Source organism: Pelophylax lessonae (assembly GCF_965119305.1).
Source record: "Pelophylax lessonae genome assembly, contig: HAP1_SCAFFOLD_785, whole genome shotgun sequence".
NCBI lineage: Eukaryota > Metazoa > Chordata > Amphibia > Anura > Ranidae > Pelophylax > Pelophylax lessonae.
In genome coordinates, this window is record NW_028119568.1 from 9,857 (window position 1) to 34,986 (window position 25,130).

At 48.6% G+C, this 25,130-nt stretch overlaps 1 protein-coding gene across 1 annotated transcript in view; it reads right to left on the bottom strand.

Annotated features, from left to right (window-relative positions):
• Positions 1 to 362: 362 nt before the first annotated feature.
• LOC309544069 (uncharacterized protein) overlaps positions 363 to 25,130 on the bottom strand; it is a 29,217-nt gene continuing 4,449 nt past the window's right edge. The window contains exons 8-9 of the mRNA XM_082276456.1: positions 1,532 to 1,716; positions 363 to 928 (exon numbers count right to left, since the gene is read on the bottom strand). Of these exons, the coding sequence (XP_082132582.1) occupies positions 380 to 928; positions 1,532 to 1,716 (734 nt within the window). The 3' untranslated portion in view covers positions 363 to 379. The remainder of the gene's footprint in view (positions 929 to 1,531; positions 1,717 to 25,130) is intronic.

Sequence of the window (25,130 nt, forward strand, 5' to 3'; positions counted from 1 at the left end):
ATGGGATCTCACAGCTTCTAGCTCTGTAACCCGCTATATCATTATCAGTAACCGTCACACAGACAAGCAAGACATTCTGAAGGTGATTCCTTCATTTCACGGCTCTACTTACCACTCTACATCCCACAATTTACTCAGCCAATGAAAAGCCAACACGGGACAACACTTCATCCATGTCTCTGGTCATCTCTCATCTCCTTATCAACTGTTTCTTACATGATGAAGATCAGCCATGGAGTATATCTGAGGTGTATATCAGGGTGTGCTTCTTCCCCACATGTCCACCAACATTCATATAGAAGACATTTCCCGCACTCAAGGCACTCTCATACACCTCAAGGGTTGCGTGGGATCCCATGATGTACAGGAAGACAGGACTTCAGTGAGGAACAATTCCCTCACTCAGGACAGGAAAGTGGCTTCTCCCCGTGTGAGATCTCTGATGTGTGCGAAGATGAGACTTCCGTGAAAAACATTTCCCGCACTCAGGACAGGAATGCAGCTTCTCCCCCGTGTGAGATCTCTGATGTCTGAAAAGACTGGACTTATCTGAAAAACATTTCCTGCACTCAGGACAGGAATACGGCTTCTCCCCCGTGTGAGATCTCTGATGTGTGTAAAGACTGGACTTCCGTGAAAAACATTTCCCGCAGTCAGGACAGGAAAATGGCTTCTCCCCCGTGTGAGATCTCTGATGTCTGGAAAGAGAGGACTTTTCTGAAAAACATTTCCTGCACTCAGAACAGGAATACGGCTTCAACCCCATGTGAGATCTCTGATGTATGAAAAGACTGGACGTATGTGAAAAACATTTCCCGCACTCAGGACAGGAATGCGGTTTCTCCCCCGTGTGAGTTCTCCGATGTATGTAAAGATTGGACTTCCGTAAAAAACATTTCCCGCACTCAGGACAGGAAAATGGCTTCTCCTCCGTGTGAGTTCTCTGATGTGCGTAAAGATTGGATTTCCGTGAAAAACATTTCCCGCACTTAGGACAGGAATACGGCTTCTCCCCCATGTGAGATCTCTGATGAATTAAAAGACTGGACATATAAGAAAAACATTTCCCGCACTCAGGACAGGAATGCGGCTTTTCCCCCATGTGAGATCTATGAAGGCTGTTACGATGAGACTTTAGTGAAAAACATTTCCCACACTCAGAACAGGAAAACAGCTTCTCCCCCGTGTGAGATATTTTATGCAAATTAAAACCATATTTAGAACACAAACATTTCCCACACTCAGCACAGGAATACGGCTTTTCTACCATGTGAGACCTTTTTTGCTCATTAATACGGGATTTAAAACACTTCCCGCACTCAGTACAGCAAAACCTCCTATGTGTTAGAAGGATGGCACCATCCCCCACAGTCTGAGGTTCCTCAGTATAAGAGGAATACAATGGTCCGGCACTGTTCCTCACAGTCTGAGGTTCCTCAGGATAAGAGGAATACGATGGTCCGGCACCGTCCCTCACAGTCTGAGGTTCCTCAGGATAAGAGGAATATGATGGTCTGGCACCATCCCTCACAGTCTGAGGTTCCTCAGGATAAGAGGAATATGATGGTCCATCTACACTGTGTGGTGTCGGATGGACATTTGAGGTAGCCGGGTTTTCTCCTGGACTATACTGTGTGATGTCCTCATCTTCTACTTTACAGTCTGGAGACAAAGTGAGACAATCCTCTGAGGTTTTCCTCATCTCCCGTCCATCTACTAAAATAGAAATACAAAGATTATTACTAGACATCAGCAGATTGGTTCCCCTAAACCAGGACTCATCACGTCAGACAGCTTTGTCTCTGAGGATCTTACAATTCCCCCCTCAAGGTAACTAGTAAATGGTAGAGGGTGACTAGGTGTCCCAGGAGCCACACATCAAGTCAAGACCTGCTGTATGATAGTAAATGGCAGCCTCAGTCTGGACCTACGCCAGGTCACGCCTTGATGTGTGGGACACCTACTCACTATCTACCGATATAAAATGTCCAGCTGGTATAAAATGGGTGTAACAAAAGAGAATCCATATTATGTGTATATTATTGTGCAAGTCAGCGCCCAATAGGCTTAGACGTAACGCGTATAGGGGGCGGAGCCTTCTCTGCTGCTCGGTGTATCCTCTCAGCCGTGCAATCTTATTGTTACAAGCATGACTCCAAGTGGCTGTTTGTGAGTATATTGATTTTAATAAACAGCTATGACAGACATATTCACTATTTATTTTTCTGGCGCAGCACCTGTTTGTTTTGAATTATGTGTATATATATAGCAGTGGGTAGAGGGGAGAGAGCAGAAATCAGGAGTATGTAATGTACAACATAGAGAATATAGTGCAGGGGTCAGGAGTATGTAATGTACAACATAGAGTATATAGTGCAGGTGTTAGGAGTATGTAATGTAAAACATAGAGTATACAGTGCAGGGGTCCAGAGTATGTAATGTACAACATAGAGTATATAGTGCAGTGGTCAGGAGCATGTAATGTACAACAGAGTATATAGTGCAGGGGTCAGGAGTGCGTAATGTACAACATAGAGTATATAGTGCAGGGATCAGGAGTATGTAATGTACAACATAGAGTATATAGTGTAGTGGTCAGGAGCATGTAATGTACAACAGAGTATATAGTGCAGGGGTCAGGAGTATGTAATGTAAAACAGAGTATATAGAGCAGGGTCACATATATGTAATGTACAACATAGAGTGTATAGTGCAGGAGTGAGGAGTATGTAATGTACAACATAGAGTATATAGTGCAGGGTGAGGAGTATGTAATGTACAACATAGAGTATATAGTGCAGGGTCAGGTGTATGTAATGTACAATATAGAGTATATAGTGCAGGGGTCAGGTGTATGTAATGTACAACAGAGTATATAGTGCAGGGTCAGGAGTACGTAATTTACAACGTAGAGTATATAGTGCAGGGTCATATATATGTAATGTACAACATAGTCATAGAGTATATAGTGCAGGAGTGAGGAGTATGTAATGTTCAACAGAGTATATAGTGCAGGGGTGAGGAGTGTGTAATGTACAACAGAGTATATAGTACAGGGTCATATATATGTAATGTACAACATAGAGTATATAGTGCAGGGGTCAGGTGTATGTAATGTACAACATAGAGTATATAGTGCAAGGGTCAGGAGTGTGTAATGTAGTGCAGGGGTCAGGAGTGTGTAATGTACACCATAGAGTATATAGTGCAGTAGTATGTAATGTACAATACAGAGTATATAGTGCAGGGGTCAGGAGTATGTAATGTATACCATAAAGTATATAGTGCAGGGGTCAGGAGTACTTAATGTACAACATAGAGTATATAGTGCAGGGGTCAGGAGTATGTAATGTACAATATAGAGTATATAGTGCAGGGGTCAGGAGTATGTAATGTACAACACAGAGTAAATAGTGCAGGGGTCAGGAGTATGTAATGTACAATATAGAGTATATAGAGCAGGGGTCAGGAGTACGTAATATTTTTTTTTTTTAAACAAACAAACGTTTATTGAGTTAGGTACATAACAAAAGCAGAAAAAAGGGACAATCACTGTCATTGAAAACATTACTGAAACCAATGGTACAGAAAGTAAGGTCAAACAGGCATATAATATTGCAGCCCCCCCCCCCCCCCCCGTCCTGAGGAACACTGGGGGGAGCACCATGATCGAGAAAGATTGGTAATACCAGCAACACAGGCCTGCAGCAGGATAATGCAGTATCAATCCAACAATTGTAGAACAACAAGCTAAGCACGCACTGCGGGTGCGGGAGAGAGCCCAAGGGCACAGTAAGGGCAAGCCGCCACTAAACCAAACAGCCGTGATCAGGAGGTGCATGTGGCAGGGGCTTCGAGCCATCTGTCCCAAATCTTATTATATTGTCTTGGACATCCTCTATTAGCATATAAGACCTTTTTATATGGAAGAGTGGCATTGACAGCTGCTAACCAGGAAGACAGGGTGGGTGGAGATGGCTGCATCCACTTTAGGGCTATCAATTTCCTAGCGGTGAACAGAGTTTCACTGAGAAAGTGGAGTGTATATTTATCTATGTCTTCATCGGGGAAAATCCCAAGGATGCACATTTTAGAATCCAGGGAGACCGGGCAGCCCATGCGGTCATGGAGGAACTGGACAACCTGTGTCCAGAAACCCTACACGTCCGGGCAGTGCCATAGCATATGTCCAAACGTACCCGGGGAGCGCACAGATCTGGGGCACGCCGAGGAGCGAGAGGAGTCAAAGCTGGCCATCCTCACCAGAGTGAGGTACGATCTGTGGGTGATATAGATTTATGTGAGCCGATCCGACAGTTTCAGGGACACAAAGGTGCAGGCCTCCAATGCATCACACCAGTCTTCCTCCTCCAGCTCCCCAACATCCCCCACCCAGGATCCCCGAACACCATACGCCAGGTTGGTCGTCTGCCTGGTACCCAGTATATCATACAGTTGGGAAATTAGTTTGTGGTGGTCCTGACCTCTAAGCACGTCCAGTAGCTCAACTGAGGGTAAAGCAGGGGGTTTGTTAATAAATTGAACCCGAAGGGCATGGGTGACCTGCATGTAGTAAAATCGCATAGAGGCCGGGAGCTGAAATTCCTCTTGATCCTGGGGAAACGGATTGATGGCACCACCTGAGATGACATGTGATAGTAAATAAATACCCTTGGCAAGCCAGATACCCGGGTCAGAAATATGGAGAAGTTCTGGTAAGTGACGATTGCGCCACAGGGGAGTCATTGAGTGGAACCCAGTGTCCCCGGTTTTGGATATCGCCAAGTCCCAGATCCGTCTGTGTTGGAACAAAAGACCGCCACGGGCAGCAGACGCCGGAGAGCCGCCAACTCCCCGAAGTAGATCACAGAATGGGTATGGGAGCCACGATTCCTCTCCGCAACAAACCAACGCCACGTACCTGTCCGAGTCCCGTTTGTCCAAGTGAAAGAAATGGGACAAATGAGCCGCAAGATAATATCTTGACCAGATCAAATAGAGGTTCAATATTTAAGGGAATATAGTCAGGGAGAGACCTGGTTACATGCACACCCAAGTGCTTGAATGTGGCAATCCGGGACAGGGGGAGAGCCACCTGGTCCGCCGACGGAGGAAAACTGTCAAGGGGAAGGATAAGAGACTTATCCCAGTTGACTGACAGGCCCGAAAAGTTATCAAATTGCTGCATCACAAGAAGGGCTCGCTGCAGGGAGGGACCTGGATCCGCCAGGTATAGTAACATGTCATCCGCGTAAAGTCCAATGCGTTCCTTGAGGTCCCCTCGACGTAAACCGCGTATACCCGGGTCTGAACGTATGGTCATCACGAGGGGCTATACCGCCCGCGTGTACAACAATGGGGAGATGGGATAACCCTGTCGTGTGCCACGGGACAGGGGGAACGGCCGGGATGTCCAACCGTTAGCCACCACCCGGGCTCGCGGTTGGTTATACAGGATAGTAAACCATTTAACAAAAAAAGGACTGAATCTGAATCTGGGAAGGCATTGCCATCGGTAAAGCCACTCAACTGAGTCGAAGGCTTTCACAGCGTCCAGTGTCACCACGACAATTGTGCCCACACAATCGTGGGCGGCTTGAAGGTTCATGAACAAACGTCTGGTATTAAAAGCTGTGTTTTTAGCTGGCATGAAGCACATCTGGTCGGAGTGTATGAGGGAGAGGATCACCGTGTTGAGCCTCAAGGCAAGTATCTTGGCTAGAATTTTGATATCGTTATGAAGCAAAGAGATAGGCCTGTAGGACTCCGGGTAGCGGGTCCGATCAAAGCCTCGCGCATTGAGTCAGGCAATGTACCTGCATCAAATGCTGCCTCATACACCCCGAGCAAACGAGGCGCCATGGTCTCAGAGAAATGGTAGTAAAACTCCATTGGTAGGCCATCAGAACCAGGAGCCTTAGCCCTCGCGAAACACGAGATAGCAACGACTATCTCATCAACCGAGATAGGGGCCTTGAGCATCTCAATCTGCGCAGGAGTCAGCGTGGGAAACTCGAGGGTATCCAGCAGCCTGGCAAGATCAGACGGATCATAATCAACCTTGGAGGAGTATACCTCACTGAAGTATGAGGCAAACACCTCTGCCATGGCCGATGGAACCGACGAGTCCCCCAACACCAAGGAGTGAAGTGAGATTACCACAGGGGCTCTAGCGTCCATGTGTGCAAAGTATGCCAACAATTTGACCGCACGCCCCTAATGTTCAAACACCCATTGTCTGCTGAAAAATAACTTGCGATTAGCCTGTTCCTGGCAAAGATGATCTAGGGCCTGAGTTTGGAGATGGAGTTGGGACAGTAAGTCCGACGAGGGAGACTGGGCATATCTGGTTTCTAAGTCAGCAAGTTGTGGCTCGGCTTGTGGCAGGTCAGCCCTCGACGCCCATTTGTGCCTGGCAATGCGCGAAGAAAAAAGCAGTCGGGCTTGTCCCTTGAAGGTTTCCCACACAGCAGAGGGGATCGCAGAGTCAACGTTAGCACTAAAGAAAAAGTCCCATTCAGCGGTCAATGAGTCAATGTCAGGGACGCCAATGATGTTGTTGAGGGTCGGTAAACGGGGACAGCCCTATTAAGTACGAGGTATGATCTGACAGCAGACGTGGTCCAAAACGAGCACCGCAGAGTGTGGGCAAAAGGGCCTGGGAGATCCAGATGGAGTCTATTCTGGACATGGTGGAATGGGTGGCCGAGAAACAGGAGTACGCTCAGTAATGTTGGGATGCAGGCACCTCCAGGAGTCTAGGAGTTGAAAACTACTAAGCAGTCTGTGAAATCGGGTAACTCTATCAGGGTAGACTGGGGAGTCGGGCGGACCCATCCTATCCAGACAGGGGTTGGATACTGTGACGAACACCAATTTGCTGGGACATTCATCACGGGTTACTGGAGGAGTGGGGAGGCCAGCCTCCTGCCCAAGGACTATGGCCCTGGCTTTTAGGGGAGCGCGGCTCTGGTTGGGGTGGTATGCTGGGGGACCCTTGGAGTACTGTTACTTTGAATTCAAGTCCCTGTCACCCCAAGCGACACAGACTTTGGGCCTAAGCTGCATATTACAACAAAGGACTTCACACCATGAGAGACTAAACAAATGCTAATGACATAAGACTCAGCTTTAGTATACTTGGGGGATGTGAATTGACACTTAAGTTATAATGAGGTGTGTTGAAACTGGAGACGGGCAGTCTGAGAGCCTATGTCTTCTGCTTTCATCTGTTTAGAGGTGGAGTGTGTTCACACTTCTAGGAATGTGTATCCGGCTATGTTTTGGGCTTGTTGTTTGGTGAATTAATTATGATAATGTTGCAGTCTCATTCACCTATTGTCTCTTTCCAGAAGGCCAAGGTATGTTAACCACTTAAGCCCCGGAAGATTTTACCCCCATTCCGACCAGGGGGTATTTTGCGATTCGGCACTGCGTGACTTTAACGGACAATTGCGCGGTCGCGCGACGCTGTATCTAAACGAATTTGGCGTCCTTTTTTTCCCACAAACAGAGCTTTCTTTTGGTGGTATTTGATCACCTGTGCGATTTTTTGATCACGCGCTATAAACAAAAAAAGAGCGTCAATTTTGCAAAAATAGCAATATTTTTCACATTTTTTTATATGAAATTCCCCCCAAAAAAATGTAAAAATCTAAATTTTTTAACATTTTCGGCCAATTTGTTTTATGCTACCTATGTTTGGTAAAAAAAAAAAAAATCGCAAAAAGCGTATTTTGATTGGTTTGCGCAAAAGTTATCGCGTTTACTAACAAAGGGAAAGATTTTTCTCATTTTTGTTGTTTTTTTTTTTAACGCGTAATGGCGGCGATCTGCGATTTTTTTGCGGTACTGCGACATTGCGGCGGACAGATCGGACCCTTGACTGACATTTTTGACACTTTTGGGCTTACCAGTGACATTTCTACAGTAATCAGTGCTATATATATGCACTGTTACTGTAAAAATACACTGGTAGTGAAGGGGTTAACTTTATTTGGGAGGGAGGGGCTGTGTGTGTCCCTAGGGGCGTGCTTTCTACTGTGATTGGCTGTGGCTTGAGCTGTAAGGACACTGATCAACGGATCTACATAGTAGATCCATGTGATCAGTGTCTTTACAGCGAGGAGAATGACAGGTGGCTTGTTTACACAAGCTGCCTGACATTCTCCCTCTCCCCCGCCGATCGCTGAGTGGCCGGCGGACATCGGGTCCGCTGGTCACACGCGCGGGGGGGTCCCTAGACCCTCACAAGCAAGCAACATAGCCCTACGTTTTTTTTAACAGTTAAATTTTTATTTTATTGTTACACATATAAACAACACAAATATTCCAATACAATACATTACTCTGCACAAGAAATAATATTATCCATACCTACTAACACACACACAACAAAAAAAAAAAAAAAAAAAAAATTTTCTTAGGGAGAGGGAGGGAAGGGGAATATCAATAAACCAGTTTAGAAACAAGGAGAGAAGAAAAAAAAAAAAAAAAAGAAATATTAATTATAATAATAAGTGCCTACTTATATCATTATGGAACAGGTGACCTCGGCTCACCTACAGCGTCGATCCAGGCTGACCAGACTTTATCAAATTTTTTTGGACAATTCCTACTACCGTATGTAAAACGGTAGAATGGAAGTGTCTTAGTAACGGCAGCTATCCAGGATAATCGGGTGGGAGGTTCGGGTAACTTCCATCGCAAAAGGATTTCTCTCCTGGCATAAAACAGGGTATATGTAATGCACATTTTAGCATATTTGTCCCCAGCCAGTTCTGTAAGGTTACTCAATAAAGTTACCTTTGGGTCCAAAGGAATCATGATGTCAAAGATTTCGCCAATAGTGTCTGTCACTTCTTTCCAAAAGGTTGCCAGGTCAGGGCACGACCAAACAACATGTAAGAATGTACCTATTTCATGCCCACATCTAATGCACAAAGGATCTTTCGTGGGGTATATCCTGGCAAGACGTTGCGGCGTATAATATGCTCTATGTAAGAATTTGAGTTGTATAAATCTGTCCCTAGCTGCTATCATTGAGGGGATATAATTATTAACCGAGTCCTCCCACTCTTCAATAGTCAGATCTGGAATGTCCTCCTTCCATTTATTATAGGTTTTCTCAGGGGACTGACTATGATCTGTTGAGAGTATGGAGTATATAGCAGAGAGAGATTTCCCTATTACCTTAAAAGTTAACATTTTCTCCAAGGGGTCTGATTCCAGGACAACAGGGCCTTGGAACTGAGCCCGCATAGCATGACTAAGCTGGCGGTAACGAAACCCCATGGTGGGAGGTAATGAATGGGTGGACTGAAGAGCATTAAAGCCTTGAAGTCTTCCATCTTTAATAACATGTTTCATAGTCACAATCCCTCTAGCAGCCCATAACTGTGGATCAGGGAGATGATATAAATGTTTTAAATTAGGATTACCCCACAACGGAGTGTGGGGGGATATATGCAATGGTGTGTTATATATCACCCGCGCCCGAGTCCATATCCGCAGGACAGTCTTCATCAGACTGGTTATTTGAGGATGTGCCTGTTCCCCCCGAAAAACAAGATTAATAAGGGCCGCATATGAACCCAGTAGTGCTGCTTCTAGTGTAACTGCAGAGTTAGTTTTGGGCTGGGAGAACCACCACCGGACCGTCACCAGGACAGCCGCCCAAAAATACAATTTAAAGTTAGGAAGCGCTAAACCTCCTCTTGCAAGAGGAAGATATAGCGTGCGTCTTGCGACTCGTGGAGTACGCCCGGCCCATACAAAAGTTGTTACAATACTATCTAATCTCGAAAAAAAGGTTCTAGTCATATCAATGGGGGAGTTACGAAAAAGATACAGAAATTTCGGAAGATAGTTCATTTTTATTAAATTAATTCTGCCAACGGGGGACAAGGGAAGCATGCGCCGAGACGCACACTTTTTATTTAATTGTAAAACTAAAGGGTCAATGTTATTTTGCTGATATACCTCCAATGTTGGACCCACTTTGATGCCTAAGTACACCATATCCTGTACCCATTTCAACGGTGTATGAGTATCAATTAAAGATATCGATGGGTGTAGTGGAAAGAGGACGGACTTAGACCAATTAATATTTATACCTGAAAAACGACCAAAGATGTCAAATAATTGTAGGGCCCTATGTAATGATGTGGAAGCATCCGCCAAATAGATCAAGGTGTCGTCTGCATATAAAGACAACTTCTCTTCAATGACCCCCACCTTAATGCCTCGGACTTGTGGGTCCGCTCGCAACATAATCGCTAGCGGCTCCAAAGCCAAGGCAAACAAGGCTGGGGATAACGGACATCCCTGTCGGGTACCCCTCAGTAGAGGGAATTTATCCGATAGAGATGTATTAGTACGGACTCTAGCCGTAGGGTTCTCATAGAGAAGCTTAATCCATGAGACAAAATTAGGGCCGAACCCGAAGCTAGATAGGATCCTCCAGAGAAATGGCCACTCAACAGAATCGAAAGCTTTCTCGGCGTCGAGGGAGGCGACCACACCTGTTCCCCCCCCCCCGACGCCAAGGCCATATGTGTGAACAATCTCCGGATATTGATATCAGTACCCCGGTCAGGTATGAATCCAGTTTGGTCCGGATGGATCAATCCTGTAATAACACTATTAAGTCGATTGGCCAAGACTTTTGAAAGGATCTTCCCATCAACATTTAATAAAGAGATAGGTCTGTATGATGAACATAGTGATGGGTCCTTCCCTGGTTTAGGGATCACAACAATAACCGCTTCGCTCATTGTTTTAGGGAGTTTCCCATCCTTTAGAGATCCTAGAAGAGTGGCTAATAAATACGGGCCCAAAAGGTCCATATGGGCCTTATAGAATTCAACAGGAATTCCATCCGGTCCTGGTGTTTTATCGGGTTTTAGGGAGGCCACCACTTCCTGGATCTCCAAAAGAGTAATAGGGGCGTCTAATTTGGCCCTATCTCTATCAGTTAAGACTGGAAAGTCCACTGCCTGTAGATAATGATCGAGTTCATCTCCTGAATAATTAACCTTAGTATTATATAGGGCCCGGTAATAATCAGTGAAGTTGTGATTAATAGTTTCTGGATTAGAGTGAAGAGTACCTGATTGATCCTGAATATGTGCTATACTATACCCACTTGTCTGTTCCCTAGAAATTTGCGCCAGCATTTTACCGTTATACTCTCCATGTACGAAAATATGTTGGGCTTGAGAAAGCAGTTTTTTCTGTGTAAGGGCTGTGCGTATTCCCATTACCTCCCTAGTCAAGGATTGAAATCGTATATAATGAGTGGGGTCTTTAGTTTGGACATATAGATTTTCCATATCTCTAGCTTCCTTTTCTTTTTGCAATAGATTTGTTCGCCTATATCGTTGGATCTTCCCAATAGCTGTCTGATAATACCCCCGGGTGCAAACCTTAAAAGCGTCCCAGACCATAGCCACTGATGACGTGCCCGGATTTATCTCCCAAAAGGCCGCTATCTGGGGTTCGACTAAAGGGTTTATATCAGAATCAGCGATCCAATATCTGGATAAGCGCCATAATCTATGAGAGGGGTTACCAGATAATTCCATTTTTAAGAGAAGTGGGGCGTGGTCGGAGATCCCACGAGGAAGAACCCGAATCTCCCGCACCCGAGATAGTAATGACCCACTTGCAAACATTAAGTCAATTCGAGAAAAGGTTTTATAAGTGGCGGAATGGCAGGTATATTCCCTAGCATGGGGATGGTACCAACGCCATAGGTCTGTCAACCCATAGATCTCAGCCCATTCAGCAAGATCCGATCTAGTGGAAGAATCTCCAGTCATTCTATCCATGTTCGGATCTGGGACCATATTAAAATCACCCACAATGAGTATATTATCATTCTCATATTTTGCAATTTCTTTAAAAATTTTATATAACAGCCTGATTGAGGCCGGCGGAGGTATATATAACCCTACCAGCAATAAAGTAAAAGATGATATCTGCAGATTGAGCAAAACAAATCGTCCATCCGGGTCCAGGGAAAGACCCATTAGTCTGAACGGGAGAGACTTGTGGATAAGAACGCTGACTCCACGAGCATACGTAGAAAACGTAGAGTGGTAATGATGCCCAACCCACGGTTTCTTAAGAGCCAGCGTTCGAGTGCCCAACAAGTGAGTCTCCTGCAGGACACATATGTGGGGATTAAACGCTTTTAAATATTGAAACACTAAAGAGCGTTTCTGTGGGGAATTCAAACCTCTAGTGTTCCAAGAAATCACCCTTAAAGATTCCATATCCACTCAAAAAACAATGTATACAACATAATAACAGTATATAAAAAAAAAAAAAAAAAAAACTGAAAAATACAGTAAATACAATAACAGAGTAATGATTCAAACATCCCCATCCCCCCCACCCCACCCATCTCCCCAAAATTGGAGAGGGTTTGTATCCCACCCACCGCGGACCTCATAGTCCACCCTAGGGGGTAAGTGTCAAAAAAAGGCGCTATATTACCCCCCCCCCCTTAGGAGAAAAAAAAAAAAAGAAAGAAAAAAAAAAGGGGGGGGGGGAGAAGACTCCGGCGTTCAAAAGGACAAAAAAAAAAAAGAAAAACTTGTATCTTGATTCACCCAGCTATCGTGTAAAGTTTGGGCAAGCAAACTATGACAGACCAAGAGGAAAAAGAAAAAAAAAAAAAAAAAGGGTTCAGTTTCAGTCTTGTTTATATGTCTCAAGCCAGGATAATACCTCTTTTGGGGAAGAAAAGAGACGCACATGTTCACCATCTTGTACCCGCAATTTAGCTGGGAACAGGGTACTATATTTCAACCCCCTTTCTCTTAACTTAGAACGGGCTTGATCAAATGACTTCCTCTGACGCTGTGTTTCAACCGAATAATCTGGAAAAATAAAAAGTTTACTACCCTCGTATTTCACTTCACCCTGAGAGCGGGCTGCTCGTAACACACTGTCTCGGTCACCGTAATGATGGAACCTCAAAATAAAGGTGCGTGGAGGAGAGCCAGGAGGTCCTCGCTTCCCTGGTATCCTATGTGCACGTATCACTGAAAAAAAAGCAGAAAATTTAGCTTCTGGAAGAATGGTCGGAAGTAAGTGTTCAATAAAGGTCACCGGGTTTGCACCCTCGGACCCCTCCGGAAGACCTATATTCCGTAAGTTATTCCTACGATTGCGGTTTTCTGCATCTTCTGCTCGTATTTCCAGCTGCTTAACCCTGGCTTTGAGCAGCTGAACATCCGAGTTATAACCTTTCTGTGTGTCTTCTACTTCTGAAACTCGCATTTCCATCTCGGTGACTCTATCTCGAAAATTATCCATATCTTTACGGATAAGTCCTATATCTGTTTGTACACAATCAATTTTAGAGGTCAAGGCTGTCTTACAGTCTACTATGGCATGCATAAGTGTCTCTAAACTTGCGGGTATTTCTGCATCCCTGGTCACTGTTGTTTGGTCAGTCTGAGACGCCATGGTTACCGTAGACTTAGACAGTGATGTCACAACTGCACGGCGTGTCTGTACACCCCCTTTATTTTTGGGCATTCCTTCCCCCAGAGAAAAAAGGGATTCAGGAGGTTTAAGTCCATCCAGTCCTGGTTTCAGTCTGCTATGGTAAATTTGTTAAATTTGTTATATAGGTTGTTTATGTCGTGTATGTCAAATACCGCATGAACATATTCTGTGCCCAGAGAGTAAAAGATAGTAAAGGATAGTTGGTGTGGCAGGCTGGCAATATGCAGTGAAGTGTGTGCTTCCCTTCAAGGTTCCCTTCAAGCAGTCTTCTCAGATAGGATCCAGATAGGATCCAGCTTATCAGTTTCCTCAGGGGGGGGATAGGAAAATCAGCCAGTGCAAATAGTTCAAATGACTCCTAACCAAGCCTGCTCCTCTTTACCTGGTACAATACAGTGGGGAAGGATCCTGCCAGCTGAGCCACAAGGGAGTTGTTCAGCACACCAGCCGTCTAATTCAGAGGACGTACACCGCGGCAGCTCACACCGCTCCAGTCAGTCCCGCCACCCCTGTCTCAGCCAACACCACAGCGATCCGGCTTCCGGCTTCCAGTTCCTCAGGGCGGCTACGAAGGAGGGATGAAAGAGGGATGAAGGAGAAGCAGCATGGAGGGTCGAAGGAGCGGACGAGCCACACAGACCTCCAGGGCAGCCGGAAACAGCCCGCACACAGCCCGCGGCCGCTGACACAGCCGACAACCGGACAGTCCGGCGTCCAGCTATCCCCTTGCCGCCCACGCTCCGGAGACCCACACCAGACCCCAGACCGACACCAGACTGTGGACGCAGCCGAAAACCAGGGGACCGAGCAGGGACCAAGCAGGGGAATCAACCTGGGTGAGTCACAGTCAAAGGATCAGACGCCGGAGTCGGGAGCTCAGTTACAGCACGTCTGCTCCCGGCGCCATCTTAGGACACGCCCCCAACATAGCCCTACGTTAGTTTGCCTGTGAGGGGCTGACCGCCGACGTAGATAGTCGTGCGGCGGTCGGCAAGTGGTTAACTATGTTCTGTATACAATTACATTTGCATATGTTAATGAAATCAAACTCATGAGACTGTATATATTGAAAGTGAGTTGGTGAATAAAGTGTCATTTGTTTTACCCTTCATCAAGCTTCGGTTGATGTTTGGGGGGGAATTGAGGGGCCAGGTCACTGCACCACGTGAGATTCTGGAGACCTAAGACAGAAATACTTGGTCCAAGTATTGGGGATCTGTTACAGATACCATGTTAAAGTCACCCATCCATATAGCAGGGAGGGATGGAAACCTAGACATGAAAGCCATTCCCTCAGCCAGGAGCACAGCACTAAAAGGAGGAGGTACATACAAGGCCAGTAAAAGGATTGCGTGCCCACTTATCCTACCAGACACAAAGATATACCTGCCCTAGGGGTCCGTCACCACCTCTTGAGTATCAAAGACCACAGACCGAGATATGAGCAGTGTGACACCCCTGGAATATGAGGAGTGTGACGCGTGGAAGGACCACCCTACCCATGGATGGCGTAGGGCGCTCAACAGGTTACCCTCAGCATGAGTCTCCACCAGGGCAACAATAACCGCCCTCTGCTCCTTGAGGTAGGAAAATACAACAGATTGTTTAACTTTATCTCGTAGGCCGCGTACGTTCCAGGCGAGTATGGTTAACGGAGCCATATCACATGGATAGTAGAATCTGGTGGCATAGGAGGATCAATATATCCCAGGACAAGCACAGCCCACACCCGCAGTGCATAACCCAAAGCATGATACCATGGCAAATGAACAATACAATGTATGACAGTAGTAACAAAGGTAGACAAAAGATGTAGTACAAAACTCAAAAACAGTTATCCCAACCCCCCACCCAGCCCAACACACACCCCAACTTGTGTGGGCATAAAACCCAAAACCAGGTACAAAAGAAAAATGAAAAAAGTAGGACAACAGGACCAAGCACCCATGGGTGGCCCAGCAGTAAAATAGGACCCCAAAGGTGGGTGGAAGAGCTGTGAGTTCAGGGGGTGAACAATCTCCAAAGAGTAGTCCCAGGGTCGGGACATGTTGGTGAGCAGATTCCTGTGGGAAGGAACACAATTCCTTATGCGGGCAGAGTGGCCTCCCGGCCAATAAGCAAGGGAACGTTCCAGCATAGCATGGTGGGCAGTGTCTAGGGGAAGATCCAGGTAGAGCAGGGAAGTGTGGGGTCATACACGAAAGAAAGGGGGGGGGGAGAAGGAAGGAGACAAAGGATGGTTCTGAACCCCACAATCACAGTCACACTGAGGGCGCAAGGCAGCTGATGGATTCCTAGAGTTCGGGGAGAGGCACGGAACAGAACACACCATCACCAAAAGCATGGGTAGAAGAGGGGAAAGTTATGGGCACGAGGCTCCCCCATGTATATTCATAGTCCATGATCCATGTAAGGGGTGCATTGCAACACAGGGGGACAGGTAAGTACAGACCGGGCAAAGTCTCCAGGCAGGTTATGGGGTAGAGCACAAGCATTACAGGAGGTACTCACGGCAAGCAGTCCAGCCAGGCTACGGCGGCATCTGGATCCTCAAAAAAGTGGACCTCGCAAATCACAAGCAGCCTGGCAGGGTACAGCATAGAATACTTAAAGGTTGCAGGTCCTGAGGCGCTTTTTAACATCTCCGAAATGGCTGGATTGTTTCTGGACTTCAGCGGAAAAATTTGGGAAGGCCAGGATATGATGGTTGTTCAGAGGGATGGTACCTCGCTCTCATGATAGGGGTTGAATCGCATCCCTGTCTCTGAAGTTCAAAAAGCGTGCAATGAAGACCCGAGGGGGGGACACCTGGAGGGGGTTTCTTGGCTGGCATGCGATGCGCCCTTTCAACAACAAAAGCCTGAGAGTAGGCCTCCCTACCATAAGATTTAACCAAGAGTTCTTCCAGAAAGGTAGCAGGAGAGGCCCCCTCTGTGTCTTCCGGCAATCCTATGAAATGAATATTGTTGCGTCGGACCCTATTCTCAAGGTCATCCTGCTTGTGTAATAAGTAGGCAATGTCTCTAGAGGCCTGTTCAACAGCATTCTGGACTGGGGGGAGATCATCCTCCACTCTGGATATGCGTCCCTCTGCCTCTGTCACCCTCCCCCGCAGCTTCTGGAAATCCTGTCACAGTAGGGAGATATCAATCTTGATTTCCTCTATTTTTGATGTTAAAGAGGCTTTGCAATCAGTGATGGCCGCAAGGATGGCAACCTGATCGATCCCTGGCGGGAATGGAGGGTGGCGGTCCGCCATCTTGGGCATGCGCGCCTCCCTCTAGGCGCCGGAATTTATCTAGTTTCGCTGCTGCCTCAGATGGTTTCTTCGGCGGGGACATGTCGGGCGGTGAGTATCAGGGATGTGTCCGTAGGTGGCAGAGGGGGTTACCGCTCGACTATGTGGTAGCAGGATAGCAGAATCAGATGTGGGCCGGGAGAACTCTGGTCACACACATCCGCTCATATCTAGCTTCAGGCCATGCCCCCCAGGAGTATGTAATTTACAACATAGAGTATATAGTGCAGGGGTTAGAAATATGTAATGTTTGGCATCCCGCCTGGCTCCGTTGCTCCCACAATTGGTCCAGGACGACCAGGTGGGTTTCGTGCCTTCCCGAGAGGCTCGGGATAACACCACGAAAGCTCTAAACATCTTACATGTCACATGTGCCCGGAAGACCCCCATGCTGCTTCTCTCGACGGACGCCGAAAAGGCGTTCGACCGGGTGAACTGGGACTTCCTCCTGGAAACTATGAGACACATTGGACTCGGGGAGCGCATGATGTCTTGGATCGGCGCAATTTACTCCCGGCCGTCGGCGTGTGTCAAGGTCAACGGCAGGCTCTCTAGTCCTTTGGATATCTCAAATGGAACGCGACAGGGATGCCCCCTGTCCCCGCTGATATTTGTCCTGACTCTTGAACCTTTTCTGCGCATGGTAAGAGCTAATGCTGATATCGGTGGTATCGAGGTCTCGCCCTCGCTCACCCCGAAGGTGGCGGCTTACGCCGACGACCTTCTTTTCTTTCTCTCTAAACCGCTCCTCTCCCTACCTAATCTCCTCCGAGAATTCCGTGCCTATGAGGCATTGTCCTCGTACAAAATCAATTACCAGAAGTCGGAGGCCTTGCCGGTCTCTATGCCCCCGCCCTCGCTGCGCCTTCTCCAGAGGGATTTCCCTTTTAAGTGGAGTTCTTCCCACATCAAGTACTTGGGGGTATTTCTTCCTAACTGCCCTGACCGTGTCTTCGAATGCAACTTCCCACCTCTCCTTGCGCGTATTCGAAAAGACCTAGAGGATTGGCAGAAGGGTATGTTCTCTTGGTTTGGGCGCTGTAACATCATCAAAATGAACGTCATGCCCCGTTTGCTTTATGTACTGCAAGCCCTGCCAATTTATATTCCACAGGCCTTCCTCCGGAAGATTAACGAAGCCTTTCGTAGATTTCTTTGGCTCCGAAGTCCCCCACGATTGGCGTTGCGGGTTCTTCGCATGCCCAAGCTGAGTGGCGGCATGGCCTTTCCAGACGCAACGATGTACTACGCATCCTGTCATCTTGCCCGGGTCTTGGATTGGCATGTGCATGGCTCCCTGAAACAATGGGTGCGCATTGAACGGGGCATTGGAGACTCCCCACCGGAATCCCTATTCTGGGGCATTTCCGCATTGCCTAGATGGGCTGTGGACCACCCGACCATTGGGGCCACGCTGGGACTGGGGCGTAGGATGCTCAGGGATGGCGTCATGGCGACTCTGCCTTCCCCTCTGTTTCCGGTGCTCGACAATCGGGACTTCACCCCGGGTCTGTCATGAAGACCAAGGGCCTTTATCAGGCCAGACATTTCGTTCGCAACGGACAATGGGTCTCTAGGCGGGCTCTCTTCTCGCATAGCACCTTTTCAACCTTGTCCTTCTGGCACAAGATACAGCTAGCTCATTTCCTGTGCTCCCTGCCACCGGCGGCCTCCTTTATGCGGCGTCTCACTCCCTTTGAGGAACTCTGTTCGTCGGATTCTCCGTTGCGCCACACGATCTCTTTGCTGTATAAGCTCCTGACGGCCCCGGAGCCCGCCTTCAGACCCCTATTCTTGACCCGTTGGGAAAAAGACTTGGGGCTCTCTCTGTCCGATCTTCAGGTGGAACGTATTTTCTTCTTTACCTACAAGACCTCTACGTGCTCCAAATATCAGGAATCCGGGTACAAGCTCCTGACCAGATGGTATTTCACCCCGGCCAGGTTACACAGGATGTTCCCCTCTTGCTCTGACCTTTGCTGGCGCTGTGGGGAAGAGGTGGGGTCCCTTCTTCACATCTTCTGGTCGTGCAGCCGCCTTCGCCTCTTCTGGGGGGAGGTGCTGCGCGTCTCGCAAAAGTTCACGGACCATCCCCTCACTCTGGATCCCGCACTCTTCCTCCTCCACCACAATAGCTTTCCACGCTCATCTTACCGGAAGTCGATCCTGCCGCTCCTACTCACGGCCGCCAAGAGTTGCATTCCTCTTCTCTGGAAACAGTCACAGCCCCCCACGGTGGCACTGTGGTTGAGAAAAGTAGCGCATATTAATGAAATGGAAGATCTGGTGGCGACTGCACGGGGGTCACGTGAAGGGTTCCTCAAGCGATGGTACTACTGGCATGAGTTTAGCTTCTCCGATGAATACAAAGACCTGATCGCTTGACGGGTCTGCGGCGCTGGGGTTGGTCATCCCTCTCCCATCCTGTCTTTCCCCCTTACCCCCCCCTCTTGTACCAATTTTCACCCCTCTCCCCTGCTGACTTCTCCTCCCCTCTCTTCTCTCCTCTTTCTGCTCTTCCCCCATATGGAAAACTACCCCCCCCCTGGGCATTTCTACTCTTCCTATGTTGTTATGGCTGCAGGGTGCCTGGAAGGTCAGCTTGGTTCCTCCTCTTCCTACCAGACCGGCCATTTGAGAGATGCCGGTGGAGGGGAGGCGCTGCCTGGTTGAACTACGCACCATAGCCCACTTTCCTTTTTGAACCTCCATTTACTACTATAGCGGTCTGGGAGCACAAGGCTACACGTGTGTCATTGTTTTATGCTTGTTCCCTGACCCACTACATTTCCACTTACAGTTATTGACATTTATCAATATGCTCTGTTGTGCTGTATTATATTGTATGCCCTTTTTCCTTTCTCAATAAACATTGAATTTACAAAAAAGAAATATGTAATGTACAACATAGAGTATATAGTGCAGGAGTGTGTAATGTACAACATAGAGTACAAAGTATATAGTGCAGGGTCAGGAGTATGTAATGTACAACATAAAGTATATAATGCAGGGTCATATATATGTAATGTACAACAGAGAGTTTATAGTGCAGGGGTCAGGAGTATGTAATGTACAACAGAGTATATAGTGCAGGGTCAGGTGTATGTAATGTACAATATAGAGGATATAGTGCAGGGGTCAGGTGTATGTAATGTACAACATAGAGTATATAGTGCAGTAGTATGTAATGTACAATATAGAGTATATAGTGCAGGGGTCAGGAGTATGTAATGTACACCATAGAGTATATAGTGCAGGGGTCAGGAGTATGTAATGTACAACAGAGTATATAGTGCAGGGGTTAGGAATATGTAATGTACAACAGAGTATATAGTGCAGGGGTCAGGAGTATGTAATGTACAACAGAGTATATAGTGCAGGAGTATGTAATGTACAATAGAGAGTATATAGTGCAGGGGTCAGGAGTATGTAATGTAAACCATAGAGTATATAGTGCAGGGTCAGGAGTACGTAATGTACAACATAGAGTATATAGTGCAGGGGTCAGGTGTATGTTTGGTACAACACAGAGAATATAGTGCAGAGGTCAGGAGTATGTAATTGTCATGGTCTTACCTTCTTGCTGTTCTCCTTCGTTTGACATGTGCTGGCGGCCATCTTGGTTTCTGGGTTTCTTGTAGCCTCCCACTCTGCGGCTCCTCCTTCCCACTGGGAGGAGCTGGATGCCTAGCTCATATATATAGGAGGTCTGTGGCTTCAGTTCCCTGCTTGGTCCTCCTGTGTTCACATGCTTCTAAGACTGCTGCTGCTTCTGGTTCCTGATCCTGGCTTCGTCTGATTACCCTGCTGGTTCCTGATCCTGGCTTCGTCTGACTACCCTGCTGGTTCCTGATCCTGGCTTCGTCTGACTACCCTCCTGGCTCCTGACCTCTGGCTTCGCAAAGACTCTGCTTCGGTTTTGACATCCGTTTGGACTTTTGCTTTACAGCTTGATTTTCAATAAAGCCTTCTTATTTTCACTCATCTGTTGTTGTACGTCTGGTTCATGGTTCCGTGACATTAGGACCAAGCCATGAATTCTGACGGTACAGGGCCATCCTCGCTACCCACGCTGGTTGCCAGACTTGATCAGCAGGATCACCTGTTGGGTCAGTTCGCCGTGGCGTTGCAAATCCTGCTTGAACGCACGGCTCATTTCGCTCCCGTTGCCGATGGGTCGGTTGTCGCTCCTGGGCCCGCTCCTACTGCCGCTCCGGTTGTTGCGCCAGAGTCTACCCCGACACCTGTTGTTGCGCCTGCGGTGTTTCGGGGTATGTCCGGTTCTGCCCCCCTTCCACAGCGCTTTGGGGGAGAGCCAACTCAGTGCCGAGGTTTCCTTAACCAGGTGGGCATTTATTTCGAGTTGCTGCCACATGCCTTTCCTACTGAGAGATCAAAGGTGGGCTTCTTAATTTCGCTGCTCTCGGACAAGGCCTTGGCCTGGGCCAGCCCTTTATGGGAGAACAACAATCCGGTGGTTGCCGAGTTTTCCGGTTTTGTTGCTTCTCTTCGGAGGGTATTCGATGTGCCGGCTCGTGCTGCCTCTGCTGCGAAGCTCCTTATGTCCATCAGACAGGGTTCACGATCCGTAGCTGAATACGCCATTGAGTTTCGTACCCTGGCAGCAGAGGTGGGCTGGAATAATGAGGCTCTGGTCGCTGCTTTCTCTCATGGTCTCTCGGATGCCTTGAAGGATGAGGTTGCAGCTAAGGACCTACCAGTGGAGCTCGAGTCTCTTATTTCTTTCCTGATTTTGATTGACACCAGACTCAGGGAGAGACCTTCCTTTAAGGAGAGTCTGCGGAGGCCTCCTAACAGATTGGCGCCTACCTTTGCTGTCCCACCCGTGCCTCCTGGGGATGACTTGGCTGGGGATGAACCCATGCAGCTGGGCTTTGCTCGCCTGTCCGAGGGGGAGAGGGTACTCCGGAGACGCGAGGGCCGATGCATGTACTGTGGTCTCGGTGGGCATTTTCGGTTGGCATGTCCGAACCGTCCGGGAAACGCTCGCACCTGAGATCCTGTCGGGGGCAGATCTTGGGTGGAGTCTCCTCGTCCCCGGTTTCCCGTGTTGACAAACCACTGATCACTGTTGTCCTCTCCTGGGTCGGGGGCTCAGTGACGACCCAGGCGTTGGTGGACTCTGGTGCTGGTGGTTTGTTCATTGATAGTGTGTTCGCTGCCGCCAATTCCATTCCTCTGCAGGCCCGAGGTTCTCCACTGGCTCTTGAGGCGATAGACGGCAGACCCCTTCTGCCGCCACACGTGACTCATGAGACCCTTCCAGTGGGGATAGCCATTGGTGCCGTTCACAGAGAGTCGGTCTGCTTCCAGGTTATTTCGTCTCCACACTACTCGGTGGTCTTGGGGTACCCCTGGCTCCAGAAGCATAATCCGACTTTCGATTGGAGATCGGCCGAGATCCTCTCGTGGTCACCACAGTGTGGGGCTAGTTGCATCCATGGGCCTGTCAAGTTGCTGTGTACTTCCTCGGACTCTCTGTTGCCTCCTGAATACGAGGAGTACCGGGATGTATTCGATAAGGTGTGCGCGGTTGCCCTACCTCCGCACCGCCCATACGATTGTGCCATCGAGTTACAACCTGGTGCCGTTCCTCCTCGTGGCAAGGTCTATCCACTGTCGGTAGCGGAGAATGAGGCCATGGAGGAGTACGTGAAGGAGGCGCTTTCACGCGGACACATTCGCAAATCCTCGTCCCCGGCAGGGGCTGGATTTTTCTTTGTGAAAAAGAAGGGCGGTGAGTTGAGGCCTTGCATCGATTACAGGGGTCTCAATCGCATCACGATCAAGAACGCTTACCCGATACCCTTGATTTCCGAGCTGTTCGATCGCCTTAAAGGGGCCACGGTCTTTACCAAACTCGACCTGAGGGCGGCATATAACCTCGTAAGGATCAAGGCGGGCGATGAGTGGAAGACCGCGTTTAACACCAGGACCGGTCATTATGAATCCTTGGTTATGCCCTTTGGGTTGTGCAATGCGCCCGCAGTCTTTCAGGAATTCATCAACGATGTTTTCCGTGACCTGTTGCAGCAGTGTGTGGTGGTCTATTTGGATGACATCTTGGTATATTCTGAATCCATGGAGACCCACATTCTGGATGTCAGACGAGTGTTGCAATGGTTACGAGAGAACAAGCTGTTCGGTAAGCTTGAGAAATGCGAATTTCACCGATCCCAGGTAACCTTCTTAGGTTACATCATTTCCGCTGAGGGGTTCTCCATGGATCCTGAGAAGGTTTCGGCTGTCTTACAGTGGCCCCAGCCCAGTGGTCTTCGCTCCCTGCAGCGCTTTTTGGGCTTCGCCAATTATTATTCGGAAGTTCATCAGGGACTTTTCCATGCTAGCCAAGCCTCTCACGGATCTGACCAGGAAGGGCAGTAATTCCCAGGTCTGGCCGCTCGAGGCCATCCGAGCTTTTGAGGCTCTAAAGTCCGCCTTTGTGTCGGCTCCGATTCTGTCGCATCCCAACCCTGGGTTGCCCTTTGTCCTCGAGGTGGACGCGTCTGAGACGGGAGTAGGCGCCCTTCTGTCTCAGCGTAGAACACCAGAGGGTCCTCTGCTTCCTTGTGGGTTTTACTCCCGGAAACTGTCTTCCGCGGAGTGCAACTATCAGATTGGTGACAGGGAGTTATTGGCCATCATGCAGGCCCTTAAAGAATGGAGGCACTTGCTCGAGGGTTCGGTGGTTCCGGTCCTCATCCTGACGGACCACAAGAATCTGACCTACCTTTCTGAGGCCAAGAGATTGACACCACGTCAGGCCAGATGGGCTCTGTTCTTGTCACGTTTTACTTACGTGGTCTCCTACCTACCCGGTTCCAAGAACATCAGGGCGGATGCCTTATCACGGCAGTACTCCGACCTGTCCAGGGAGGAGTCGATTCCGACTTCGGTCATACCTCCGAATCAGATCCTGGCCGCCATTCGCACCAGCCTGACCTCTCCCCTGGGTGAGCAGATTTTGGCGGCTCAATCTGGTGCTCCCTCTGGGAGACCCAACGGCAGATGTTTTGTGCCTGAGGAGTTACGCACTCGGTTGTTGCGAACCTACCATAACTCCAAGACCGCGGGGCATCCTGGAAAGAATCAGCTGTCCTGGGCTGTTTCACGTCTGTTCTGGTGGCCTTCCCTACGTTCCGACATCGCCGCATATGTAGCGGCATGCTCCGTTTGTGCCCAGAGTAAGTCCCCTCGGCACCTTCCGTTGGGCCTTCTGCAACCCATAGCCACCGGGGAGCGCCCATGGTCACACCTGGGGATGGATTTCATTGTGGACCTCCCTGCATCCCGAGGCCATACGGTCATTCTCATGATTGTGGATCGGTTTTCCAAAATGTGCCACTGTGTTCCTCTCAAGAAGTTACCCTCTGCACAGGAGTTGGCCACGATTTTTGCCAGGGAGGTTTTCCGGTTGCACGGTTTGCCCAAGGAGATTGTGTCGGATCGGGGGAGTCAGTTTGTGTCCAGGTTCTGGCGCGCCTTTTGCTCCCAGTTGGGGATTCATCTCTCCTTCTCCTCGGCCTACCACCCTCAGTCCAATGGGGCCGCAGAACGATCCAATCAGGCCTTGGAGCAATTCCTTCGTTGCTATGTCTCCGATCACCAAGACAATTGGGTTGACCTCCTGCCTTGGGCTGAGTTTGCCAGGAACACGGCGGTGAACTCTTCCTCTGGGACGTCTCCCTTCATGGCCAATTATGGGTTCCAACCTGCCGTGTTACCGGAGGTATTCTCTCCCCAGGATATTCCGGCTGTGGAGGATCACCTTTCCGTCCTACGTGCTTCTTGGGTACAGATCCAGAAGTCCCTTGAGGTCTCTGCGCAGCGCCAGAGACTCCAGGCTGATCGCAGACGTGCGCCTGCTCCTTCCTACCAGGCCGGAGACCGTGTATGGTTGTCCACCCGCAACCTCAACCTTCGAGTGCCCACTCCCAAGCTGGCGCCTCGCTTTGTTGGTCCCTTCCGAGTGCTTCGCAGGGAAAACCCGGTAGCCTATGCCCTTGCGCTTCCTCCTGGCATGCGGATCTCCAACGTGTTTCATGTCTCCCTGTTGAAGCCACTGGTGTGTAATCGTTTCACTTCCTCGGTTCCTCTGCCTCGTCCGGTCCAAGTGGGCAATCGTGAGGAGTATGAGGTGAGCAATATCCTGGACTCACGCCTGGTCCGCGGTTGGGTGCAGTTTTTGGTTCATTGGCGTGGTTATGGTCCAGAGGAGCGTTCCTGGGTTCCCTCCGCAGATGTCCATGCTCCTGCCTTGCTCCGTGCCTTCCACGCACGCTTCCCTCAG